The following is a 13,182-nucleotide window of genomic DNA, read 5'->3' on the forward strand; positions in this document are numbered from 1 at the left end:
TGGACTTGCGCGGAAGGGACCGACTTGCACTTAAAGCTGCAAGATTTGGTCCATGGTTTCTGCGAGAAACCTCTTCCGCAGACGAGGAATAAAAGGGCTCTCTCGTCTTTATGTGGGTGGGGCGATCACGTCGGCAACGTGTGTAGATACACCCGAAACCACCGAGGGAAACGTCTGTTCGTCGATCAAGGCCTGTGGAACCCATAAGTCCTTCGACATTACTTCTCCCCTGGGCTTGGGAGCTTGTAAGAGGTATCGGACTAGGTGAACAACTGGCACGAACAGACGAACCCTCGAACGCAACACTGTAACACATTGCGCATATCACTTTATCACTTTTGATTTTCTGTTTGCACTTATTTCACTGAAATCGAAACTTTAAGTGATTTGCACCTGAAACACGCAATCCTATCCTTCATTAAAAGGTAGTAATTGCGAAAACAGTTTTACAATGCAACAGAAAAACATAATGAAAGATAAAGAATTCAGTGGCTGGAAAAGAGACTAAACACTAGATCAAATAAACTACGTTTAAAATCTCTCACCGCATAAAGCCTGGGAACAAGAATAAAACTCTAGAAACGTTTTACCTTCTTCCCCTACAGCGACTAGGGAGAAGAGTAAAAAAACGAGAACAACGTTACCCGCTTGAACGAAACGTTTATTCTCCTCTCTCTCCCTCCGTCTCTATCTCTCTCTCTCTCTCTTGACTTAGAACCTGAGAGAAGAGCCCAATTATATATCGTTAAAACATATTATTTGTTAAAGGAAAAAACTGAAAGGTTTCCCAAATAAAAAGTTCCTTTATTAGAATTAAAACCATTTAAGCTAAGAAAGAATGAACGAAACGCTAGAATCGGTTTACTCTTACTGCAACGTGAAACCGTGAAATACTCTCTCTCTATCGTAACGATAGAGCGCATGTTGAACGTTCTGAACGTCAACAACTGCGGAGACTAAACTAAACGTTAGTTCATCTTTGAAAACAGTACGAGACTATCAAAGAAATCTTTCAAAAACATTAAAATTTAAAAAAGTATAAATTCTTAAAAGGAAATATGATATGACGGGCTCAATGTTAATTAACTTCGGTTCCAAGTAAGGACCGCCTACTATTAGGAAAGGTCGCATATAAACAAACATAAAAATTAATTTTTTATAAGTTTATAATAAATGGAAAGTTAATCGAAGAGGCCTATAAAGGCGGAGAGATATAAAATAAATAGATCTATAACTTGTTAAGCAAAATTACCAAAAACCTAAACACACTTCCGTCTAAGGGAAGGGTCGGTCATTTAAAAGTGAAAGAGAGTCCATACTCTCTTCGTCACCAACACTTCCGTCTAAGGGAAGGGTCGGCCATTTAAAAGTGAAAGAGAGTCCATACTCTCTTCGTCACCATAATTAAATCTATCCAAAACGAGTTCAAGTTTTGAAATGAAGATAAAACCCCTGCATAGCGAAAGCTCAAAACTGGAATAGTGTACTTCACCAAATCGTTGTGAAAACAAATCCAGTTAGGGACGGCGTATTTAGTAGGTCTTGCCTGTGGCACGACAGAGGGAAAATTGGTTCGTTGTTGACATCGAGTACTTGAGTACCTACTTAACAGATGGCGCTGTTGATATACACCCCCACCTGTATAGCGATCGCTGGCGTATTCCTCCCGTAGGTTTTTTCTGTCGGGCAGCAGGGATGCAGCTATATGATCATCGGGTAAGTTTGATATTGAAAAACAAAAATTTTAAAAGAATGTTGTTGAGTTGAACATATTTTAAGTTTTCATTTTGATATACTGTATTCTAACTAAAAAGCTTTCTCTTAAAGAAAAAAGTAGAGCATTTTTTTTTTATTACCAAATAGGAGTTACAGTAAAAGAATTTTCCCAAACAACCCATGTTCAAACTGGTATCCTCACTAGCTGAGGAAAACTCTAAATCAATCAATCAATCAGTCAATTGCTAGCAGGGGGGAGGGAGGGAGGATGAGGGTCAGGGAAAGAGGGTGTACTGGACACACATGGGGGAGAAATTTTAACATATTATTATTATTATTATTATTATTATTATTATTATTATTATAATTACTTGATAAGCTACAACCCTAGTTTGAAAAGCAGGATGCTATCAGCCCAGGGGCTCCAACAGGGAAAATAGCCCAGTGAGGAAAGGAAAAAAGGAAAATAAAATTTTTTAAGAAGAGTAACATTAAAATAAATATCTCCTTTATAGACTATGAAAATTTTAACAAAACAAGAGGAAGAGAAATGAGATAAAATAATGTGCTCAAGTGTACCCTCAAGCAAGAGAACTCTAACACAAGGCAATGGAAGACCATGGTACAGAGGCTATGGCACTACCCAAGAATTGAGAACAATGGTTTGATTTTGAGCGTCCTTCTCCTAGATGAGCTGCTTACCATAGCTAAAGTCTCTTCTACCCTTTCCAAGAGGAAAGTAGCCACTGAACAATTACAGTGCAGTAAAGAATTGTTTGGTAATCTCAGTGTTGTCAGGTGTGTGAAGACTGAGAATATGTAAAGAATAGGCCAGACTATTCAGTGTGTGCGTAAAGGCAAAGGGAAAATGAACTGTAACTAGAGAGAAGGATCCAATGTAGTACTGTCTGGCCAGTCAAAAGACCCCATAACTCTCTAGTGGTAGTATCTCAATGAGTGGCTGGTGCCCTGGCCAACCTACTACCTATGGTAAGATTTTTTTTAGATAAAAGACAGACTGAAATTAACAGTAAAAATGTGTGAATAACAGAAATGAAAATTTAATAGAAAAGAAGGAAGAATGGGAGATGAATAGAGTTTTATAATACTGTAATACATTGTACAGAAGTATGTACAGTGAAGAAATATATTATCTTACCATTCAAGTTATCTAAACTACAATGGCAAAGCAGAGTGCTGGTGATTTACTGTATTATACAGGAATGAATTAAATCATATTAAGATGAAAATAATAAGCAGAAAATTATTAGATAAAAATTATGAAAGGAAGAAAATTATAAGGATAATAAATTGCAATTTAATTTAATGAGGGTAGAGTGAAACTATATTGAGTAAACCTTTAACCTAACTAAATTTTGTATGTCTACTAAAGGAAATAGAATTAAATCAATAAATTATAAAAATGTGAGGTCGTTTAGAGAATATAATGAAATTTAGATGTTTAAGTTTATGGAAAGGGTATAAAAATAAGTGTTTTTGCAGTACAGTAATTTAAACTGCTTTACTGTACTTTGAATGATGAACTATTCAAAAACAATATAGCAACTTATTTGAAGTGATAGTCGACTGCACATAAACAGCGGTCTGTCGGGAGGGGTAGTGACGAGTCATCTGACCCTAAGCACCAAATTATCTTGTTTTTTTTTTTTTTTTTCCTCGTTTCTCAGTTGTCTGTATTGGCCAACCCGTACAGATTTTGAGGGGCACTACTGTCATTTGCCAATACTATATTCTTTTACTTTTATTACTGTCATTGTATATAAATACTGTATGTGAATTGTTAACATTGTCATTCTCTATCCTATTTTATTTCAATTATATGATCAATACATGGAATTCACTCTTTGAAGCAAGATCTTCTCTATCATAGAGATAAAATCAACCATTTTGACCTTAGCATACGATATCAGGCTTTCTTTCAACTCCAGACCCCCTTCTACTCCCAGAAGGTGTTCAGGTACGGGTCCCCTCGACTGCCAGATGTGGATCCTGGTGGGGTTTCCCACATAATGCCTCAGTACTCGTACACATACAAATTACTTTTTTCTGACCTTAGTTATTGGCATTTATCAATGGTGTTTATAGCTTGATATACAGTACTGTATTCAAGTTTGTTGAAGATTTTCCACCAACCATATGCCGTGTTATGATATTACTGCAACTATTGGTATTTGCAACCTTTAAGTGTTCTGTTCTATTTTGCAATATCTTCTCTGGTCTTTGTACAGTTAGGCTATTTTAGGTTTTTTTTTTATGTAGTAATAGGTCTTCTTGTGCAATATAAAACCATAAGCAAGTAGAAACAAAATATTTTAGGAATGGTTGAGATGGATGCCCTTGCCCTTTTAATCTCATAAAAACGTTTAATCTCATACAAATGTTCAATCACTGTACTATGCACATTATAGCAGTCTTAGATATTCTAAATTCATGGTACCAAATATACATCACTGACTTCTTTTGTCCTGGTACCAAATATACACCACTGCATTCTTTTGTCCAAGTGAATGACTAGAAATGAGTCACATTAAGCAATCTGAAGCCCATATAGAATGTAAAATGATTATTAAAATATTTGTAGTAAAGAAATGACAATTACTGTAATTACAAGTAATTATCTGTGTAATAATAGCATTGTTTTATTGCTATATAAAGTGCTTTTCTTTTTGCAGGTACCATGGACAATGTCAGATTGCTTATGATAATTATCAGCATCCCAGCTTCATCCCAACAAATATTGTAGTTTTTAATGACAACCTGATAGGTGCTGTGATATTCAAGTTACAGAAAGTGTCCCTTTTCAAAAGAGTAGAAAGATCGTTCCAATCACGTATTGATGAAAATGTAAAAAGTGTGTTCTGAGATTTTACTTTGCATTTCCAAAGGCATTTAGGTTCTTATTAGAGGTGTAGCTCATACTGTGCTTCAAATGTTTTAGGTTTTGTTGTTTTATACTTTGGAATTCTTGTCTGATAATTTATGGACTAGTTTAGAGATTTTAAGAGTTGCTTATGCCAGAAATTATGGTGTATGGTATCTTTTCAAATGTGTTCATATGCAGTCATGCAATAGGAATCTCTTAAACTGCCAATATTGATGGTAACTGACCTAATAAGATTGCAATAATTTATTAGTCAAGGATAACTTGAAAATGCACATATCTATACAGTAAATGAAAAAGTGTTGGTAAATTAAATATTGTAGATAGTCAAGAATATTGTAGAAATTATACAGTACAAGAGGGTTCCCCATTTTAGGACCCCCCCCCCCAACAGTTCTGCAGACTAAAAAGAAAAGCAGTGTTGCACGCAAAGGTCAATTAGGTTTTTTAACCCTTTTACCCCCAAAGGACGTACTGTACTGGTACGTTTCACAAAAGCCATCCCTTTACCCCCATGGACGTACCGGTACGTCCTTGCAAAAAAATGCTATAAAAAATTCAGGCATTTTCCAAGAGAATGAGACCAACCTGACCTCTCTATGACAAAAATTAAGGCTTTTAGAGCAATTTAAAAAAAATATACTGCAAAATGTGCTGGGAAAAAAATAACCCCCCTGGGGTTAAGGGTTGGAAATTTCCAAATAGCCTGGGGGTAAAAGGGTTAAATGTATTTTGTTGTAGCAAGATATTTGGAATCATAAGTACTGTATATAAAAATGTCTAAAAGAAACAAAGACATACAAGGTTTTTGTTTGATAGGGGAAAAGTCTTTATCAGAAGTTTATTTCCTTGCAAGTAAGGTTGAAGTAGCTTATTCGAAACATTCCCCATTTCAAAATCTGTTAGACAGGATTTTGAACTCACTCAAGCTCGATAGTTTCTAGTATTTTCTGCAACCTCACCTGCCTTGTAAGCTAGGGATTGGGGGGCCTTTGGTGAAGCCTATAGGTTACCTGCTGAGTCATCAGCAGCCATTGCCTAGCCCTCACTGGTCCGAGCTCAATGGAAATGGACTTGAGTGCTGATCATATGTACAGTATATATGGTCAGTCTGTAGACATTATCCTGTTCCTTGCCTCTGCCTGTCATTAGCAACCTTTAAAGTACTGATGATTAAGGCTGAATCTTAAGAGAAAGGCAAAAATGGGTCAAGCTGGATTGTGAGATACTGGAGAAAAGTTCTCTAAAGAATAGAATAAAAACTTAGATAATCTATGCCACAGGGAGATTGAATTAAGGTCATTAAGAGGTTAACTATTGCACTGTAATTTTTCAGTGGCTACTTTTCTTGTGGTATCGGTAGAAGCGACTCTTTAGATATGGTAAGCAGCTCTTCTAGGAGGACACTCCAAAATCAAACCATTGTTCTCCATAGACTTTGTACCATGGTCTTCCTCTGTCTTTGGGTAGAGCTCTCTTGCTTGACGGTACACTTGTTCACACTAATCTATCTTATTTCTCTTTAACTTGTTAAAGTTTTTATAGTTTATATATGGAAGAATTATTTTAATGTTACTGTTCTTAAAATATTTTTATTTTAATTGTTCATTACTTCTCTTATAATTTATTTTTTATTTCCTTTCTGCATTGGGTTATTTTTCCCTGTTGGAGCCCTTGGGATTATAGCATCCTGCTTTTCCAACTAGGGTTGTAGTTCAGCAGGTAATAATAATAATAATAATAATAATAATAATAATAATAATAATACAAAGAAAATGAGGGTCCACCCCTTTTTTGCCATTCAGCAGTTGTTAGACAACTTGTTTAGGCCAACACCATTGTCCCCTGAGTGATCGATATCTTGACAAAATTGATCAATGTCCGAACACCAGGGATCCCCAAAAGTGGTCCATATATGGAAGTATCAAGACATTTGTTGTGCATGTTTTCAATGGTGTTACTATAGTCCATTTCTTTTAGCGATGCATATTTGCACCGACTCGCAGCGGTGCCCTGTTAGCTCTGAAAAGTTTCCGGATCGCTGATTAGTTGGACAAGATAATTCTAACCAATCAGCGATCAGGAAACTTTTCCGAGCTAAAAGGGCACCGCCGCGAGTCGGTGCAAATATGCATCGCTAAAAGAAATGGACTATAGTGAGTATTTTGAATTACCAAGTTCCTTTCATCTGTGATGTTATGTGACAAGTTAATATGATCTACGATGAGTCCCATTTAAGGTTGGGATACAGGACCATTCACTTATTGACAAAATTTCTTATGCTCTAATGCTTGTTATACATTTGGTTGTAAAAAATGGACTCGGCTCTAGTTTTCCGCTACATAGTCAACCACGCTTGCCTATGTTACATAAATACTTTTGGGATGGTGGGGCGCATTTCTCAAAAAACCAACTACTCACATGTGGGGGCTGCCACCCAATAAGCAAAGTTTGCATGTATAACTTTTCATCGTCATCATCATCATCATCATCTCCTACGCCTATTAACGCAAAGGGACTCTCTTAGATTTCGCCAGTTGCCTCTATCTCTAGCTTTGAAATCAGCACTTCTCCATTCATCACCTACATCACAATTCATAGTCCTCAGCCATAACTGGGGGGCCATTCTGTCATACGAATCGCAGCTACTGTACAGCAAATAAGCTGCGATTTGTATAACGTTTAATTAATGGAAATTTCAATTTTTTTAACTGTAAAACAAGTTTACTTTTTATTATTAATGAATTTGAATTCTTAGAGTCTCAGGCATTTCTTAATACAGCATAAAGATCAGTGCTACACATCTAGATTCCACCAACAAGCTCCTCACAATAAGAGATTACATATAGAAGGGGCATTTAAAATGAGAGCTATGAGACAACACACCCTGTCGAGTCACTGGTGACTTTCTCGTGATGGTGTACAATTAACATCATTATCATTTGCTCTTTCAAGTCCTCTCCACTTTCTTCTTTCTTGTAAAGATATTGCTATAATTCCTATCTAGTTTAGAACTTTATGTATTACCTTTTCCCTTTATTTTTGGGCTGTCCTGCTACTTTCATGGAGAGTCATGCTTCGCGTTAAATCCATAACTGGTATCAAGACTTGTGACCTAATACAAACTAACCCTTCAAAAATTCATGTAGATATCTTAAAACCCGCATAAGTAACGTCTTTCGGCAATAAGTCATTTGATGGTTCAACTTTCTACCATCTTTCAATTAGATTTATACATTTTAATGGTAGAAAAATATGCATATTTTTAATATTAACAATAAGGTATGATTGTAGGCTACTTTTCTTAGTTCTCTTTACCCTTCCCACCACATGTCCCCACTCATCCAACAGGTCAGTTACCACTAGAGTAAATGGCAGTTTAGGGTTATAATTTTTTTTTTCCTGCAAAATATTAGAGTACACTGGAATTTCATTATTTTTTTCATAATACATTACTTTATAGCTTAGAAGAGATACCAGTAGTGGATGGTTATGCAAGTTTTAGTAGAACTTTATTTTGTTTGGTACTGTAAAGTACTGTAAAGTATGTGAATGTAGTTCATTTAAGCATATGAAACGTAGATATAGTATTGCCATGTGTCATGAGGGTTTGGTGTGGGAAATGTGTCCATTTATTATTAGCAATATACAAATCTGTGATAATTAGGTATGAACTTGACAAATTCGAAGATAATTTGTATTTTTCCTAACCATACAAACCTTAGCTATTTACAAAGGGTATTACTTTTAGCGCAGCTGAAATGACGAGCCAATAGTTTTTAACGAGGGTTAATTACCCCCGCGCTAGTTAGCGGGGAGTGGGGAAGGGTAGCTTGCTACCCCTCCCCCCTCCACACACCGGTGACTTGCTTCACTTCACTTAGAGGTAGGACTTGACTTGGGGGTCAGGGATGGCGGGCACATATGTGTAAATAGCTAAGGTTTGTATGGTTAGGAAAAATACAAATTATCTTCGAATTTGTCATTTGTTCCGTAACCGAAATACAAACCACGCTATTTACAAAGGGTGACTTACCCCTTAGGAAGGGTGGAAAGTCCCCAGCCTTACTGACTTCGGCTTGCCCGGGGGCTCGATCCCTCAGTGAGCAGCACTAGAGAGAGGGAGCCCCTGTACCTCACAGGTTCCTAGCATCGCTAGGAACGAGTGGCCTACATAAGCAGTGTGAGGAGGAAAGTGTGACTCGTCCTATGAAGTTGACCTTGAGACCCTCAGATAGGAATTCTAGGATAGGACGTTCCCCATACCACCTCGTCAGGGTATGGGAGACGCAACAGTATTAAGCTTAATACTAGGAGCACAAAGAAGCATGGGTTACCTGCAGAGGTCGAGGTCAGCTATGCGAGGACCAGGATGCTGCTTCCCCAAGAGAGGGGAGAATGAAGAAAGAAGTAAGGGTCAGACATACTCTTTCATTCACACAGACTAAGACCGGGTAACAACGCCCTCAACCTACTGCTACTTGTCCTAAAAGGAGCCTGAGGTTAGACCAGCTGTTGTGCAGCCACCACAGGGCCGATAGAGAACGTATCGAGGCTCCTGTGGGTCACGTCTTGCAGGTAGTGGGCTGTGAAGGTCGTTTGACGCTTCCAGACCCCAGCTTGAAGTACCTGCGTCACAGAGAAGTTTCTCTTGAAGGCCAGGGATGTAGCAATACCCCTGACATCGTGGGCCCGAGGGCGACGTGACGGAGGAGGGTCAGGATTCAGGGCATGGTGGATAACCCTTCGAATCCAAGCAGAGATGGTGTTCCTGGTGACCCTCCTCTTTGTCCTGCCTGTGCTCACAAACAAAGCTCACACATGAGGACGGACTGCAGCCGTTCTCTTCAAGTAGTACCTCAGACACCTCACTGGGCATAGTAGCAGCTGGTCTGGGTCGTTTGTTACAGAACGGAGACTCGCGATCCTGAAAGAGTCGAACCGAGGATCCGGCACTCCAGGATTCTGAGTCTTGGCCACAAACTCAGGGACGAACCTGAACGTTACCTCCCCCCATCCCCTTGAATGGGCGATGTCGTACGAGAGACCATGAAGTTCACTAACTCGCTTGGCCGAGGCCAAGGCGAGTAGGAAAGCCGTCTTCCAAGACAGGTGGCGATCGGAGGCCTGGCGTAATGGCTCGAAGGGAGGTCTCTTGAGAGACGTGAGGACTCGAACCACGTTCCAAGGAGGGGGTCTCACTTCCGACTGGGGGCAGGTAAGCTCATAGCTACGTATGAGTAAAGAGAGTTCTAGCGATGAAGAAATATCCACGCCCTTCAATCTGAAGGCCAAGCTTAAGGCTGAGCGATAGCCTTTCACTGCCGAGACAGAAAGGCGCATTTCTTCTCGCAGATACTGTACACGAGGAAGTCCGCTATTGCTGGAATAGTGGCATCGAGTGGAGAGATATCCCTTCCACGACACCAACCACAAAAGACTCTCCACTTCGCTTGGTAGACTCCCTCAGAGGACCTTCGCAGGTGCCGAGACATTCTCTCCGCAACCTGTTGCGAAAAGCCTCTCTCCGCGAGGAGACGCGGGATAGTCTCCAGGCGTGAAGCCGAAGCGAGGCTACGGCCCTGTGAGGGACACCGGAGTGGGGTTGTCTGAGAAGCTCGTGTCGTGGAGGAAGCTCCCTTGGGAGTTCCGTCAGGAGTTGCAGAAGGTCCGGAAACCATTCCGCGTGATGCCATAGCGGAGCTACTAGAGTCATGGAACAGTTGACCGATAGTCTGGTCCTGTTGAGCACCCTTCTCATCAGACAGAAGGGTGGGAAGGCGTACACGTCGATGTTGTCCCACCGTTGCTGGAAAGCATCTTGCCAGAGTGCCTTGGGGTCCGGGACTGGTGAGCAGTACAGGGGCAGCTTGAAGTTCAAGGCTGTCGCGAACAAGTCCACCGTCGGGGAACCCCACAAAGTCAGGACTTTGTTGGCTATCTGAGGATCCAAAGACCACTCGGTACTCACTATCTGCGAAGCCCTGCTCAGACTGTCGGCGAGCACATTCCTCTTGCCAGGAATGAAGCGAGCTGATAGTGTTATCGAGTGGGTTTCGGTCCACCTCAGAGTCTCTACTGCAAGATGGGATAGCTGTTGCGAAAAAGTGCCTCCCTGCTTGTTGATATAAGCCACTACCGTGGTGTTGTCGCTCATCACCACCACGGAGTGACCCGCCAGGAACCGTTGGAACTGCTGAAGGGCCAGAAAGACGGCCTTCAATTCTAGCAGGTTGATGTGTAGGCACTTTTCTGATTCTGACCAAAGGCCTGAGGCCCTCTGGTTCAGAACGTGCGCCCCCCACCCTTCTTTTGACGCGTCCGAAAACAGAGTCAATTCCGGGGGGAGGACGAGAAGACTCACTCCCTTCCGCAGGTTCTCGTCGGCCAGCCACCACCGCAAGTCCGTCTGTTCCAGAGACCCCGTTGGGATCAGAATGTCCGGGGAATCGGATCCTTGATTCCACCGGGACTTGAGCCGCCATTGAAGGGATCTCATCCTGAGGCGGCTGTTTGGAACCAGACGGGCCAGGGAGGATAGGTGGCCTAAGAGACGCAACCACGATTGGGCGGGGAGTTCTTTTCGCCTGAGGAAAGGTTCCGCTACCCTCCTCAGCCTTGCTATCCGGTCGTCCGATGGAAAGGCTTTGTGGAGATTGGTGTCTATTAGCATGCCTAGATAAACCAGTCGTTGGGACGGCTGCAGAGAGGACTTCTCGAGGTTTACCACGATCCCCAGATCCTGGCAAAGATCTAGAAGCCTGTCTCGGTGCCGAAGAAGGGTCGACTCCGAGTCTGCTAGGATCAGCCAATCGTCTAGGTAACGAAGGAGACGAATGCCGTTCCTGTGCGCCCAAGTCGAAATCAGGGTGAACACTCTGGTGAACACCTGAGGAGCTGTGGAGAGACCGAAACACAGCACCTTGAACTGGTAGATCTTGTTGTCTAGGCAGAATCTCAGGTACTTCCTGGAAGACGGATGGATTGGGATCTGGAAGTACGCGTCCTTTAGATCCAGTGTACACATGAAGTCTTGTGGTCTCACAGCAAGTCTGACCGTGTCTGCTGTCTCCATGCTGAACCGGGTTTGTTTGACAAACCTGTTCAGAGCCGAGAGATCGATGACGGGTCTCCAGCCTCCAGTAGCCTTCTTTACAAGAAAGAGTCGACTGAAGAAGCCTGGAGAGCCGTCCACGACCTCCTGGAGAGCACCCTTCTCGAACATGGTCTCGACTTCGGCCTGAAGGGCCAGCCCCTTTGCCAATCCCATGGCATAGGAGCTCAACGACACTGGATTCGCTGTCAGGGGAGGTTGAGATGACGTGAACGGGAGGCGATAACCTTGGCCGATCACTGAGACCGTCCAAGCATCGGCCCCGTGATGCTGCCACCTGCGGACGCAACGCTGAAGGCCTCCCCCCACAGGTGGACACGCAGGGGGACTGCCACCCCTAGGGCTTGCGGCCGCGGCCGCCACCCCTGGAGGACTTACCGCCCCTCTTGACCTTGGCTGGAAAGGGCTGGGGCTTAGACACCACTTTCTTAGCTGCCGGTGCCTGTTTGGGAGCCTTACGAGGCTGTTGCTGCTGTTGTGGCGGGGCTGGAGGCTTATAGGGCCGAGTTGTAAGGGCCCTGTGGAGGAGGGAGTCTGTGCTGGATTTCCTCCACCTCTCAGCCGTTCGCTCCAAGTCTTGAGGCTCAAACAGGCTCTCCCCCAGGAGGGAAGCATGTCGGAGCCTACACACATCTACGGCGGGGACCTTCGGATGGAATCTCTCGGACACAGCATCGCGACGCTTCAACACCGAGTTAGCCCACAGGGTGGTAACCTGGTGAGCCAAAAACTCGATGGAGCGGGTGCCCGAGAGTAAGAAGGTCTCTAGGGCCTTCCTATTGGTCTCCTTGGACAAGTCTTCCGATCGCAATAGGATGCCCAGAGATCCTAACCAGAAGTCCAGCCACGAAGTGGCTTGCATGGCACACTTAGCGACCTTCTCGTGGTTAAGGATCTCTGCCGCCGAGAACGACACCTGCCGGGCAGAGAGTTTCTCCAAGGGAACTCCCTTCGCCAGCTCCTCCACAGAGTGATGGAGAGGAAGAGCGAGGTTGTGCTCACCCAGGATCTCGAAATACCTCCTCTGCTGAAGGCGAGGAGGAGGGATGAGTTTGTTCCCGGCAGTGGAACGACTGGAGGAGGCAAGAAGTACGAGCTGAGCGTTGGTCCTAGCTCTGGCACTCTTCAGCCCCCGAGACCAGGGCAGAGCTGCACTGGTCTTAGGGGCTTTCCGAACGTCAAACACTTCATCCAGAATCGTGTCTTTGCCTTCACGGGGGGGGATGACTGGATCCGTAAGTCTGTTAAGTTGCCTTATCAGGCTTAGGACCTGCCAGAAGGCATGTTCGGACTCTTGCTGTTCTCCTCCCTGCGGGCTGGCAGCTAAGTCTCCTGCCCCAGGAATCTCTTCCTGGGGTGATACGTGGACATTCCCCTGGGTAGTCGTGGGTTCCCGACGAATCCTTGCAGAGGATTTAGGGATGGTCTTGGAATCCTTGGGTTCCCTCCT

At 43.0% G+C, this 13,182-nt stretch overlaps 1 protein-coding gene across 3 annotated transcripts in view; it reads left to right on the forward strand.

Moving 5' to 3' along the window:
• The window catches only part of LOC137638412 (F-box only protein 31-like), a 56,424-nt gene that overhangs the window by 31,055 nt on the left and 12,187 nt on the right, over nt 1-13,182 (forward strand). The window contains exon 9 of one of the 3 annotated variants that reach the window (XM_068370459.1): nt 4,410-4,933. The exons of the other annotated variants lie outside the window; for them this stretch is intronic. Within the exon in view, the coding sequence (XP_068226560.1) occupies nt 4,410-4,599 (190 nt within the window). The 3' untranslated portion in view covers nt 4,600-4,933. Of the gene's footprint in view, nt 1-4,409; nt 4,934-13,182 lie in introns of those variants that run through there. 3 annotated transcript variants of the gene reach the window in all.

This window comes from Palaemon carinicauda, chromosome 3, assembly GCF_036898095.1.
Source record: "Palaemon carinicauda isolate YSFRI2023 chromosome 3, ASM3689809v2, whole genome shotgun sequence".
Classification (NCBI taxonomy): domain Eukaryota; kingdom Metazoa; phylum Arthropoda; class Malacostraca; order Decapoda; family Palaemonidae; genus Palaemon; species Palaemon carinicauda.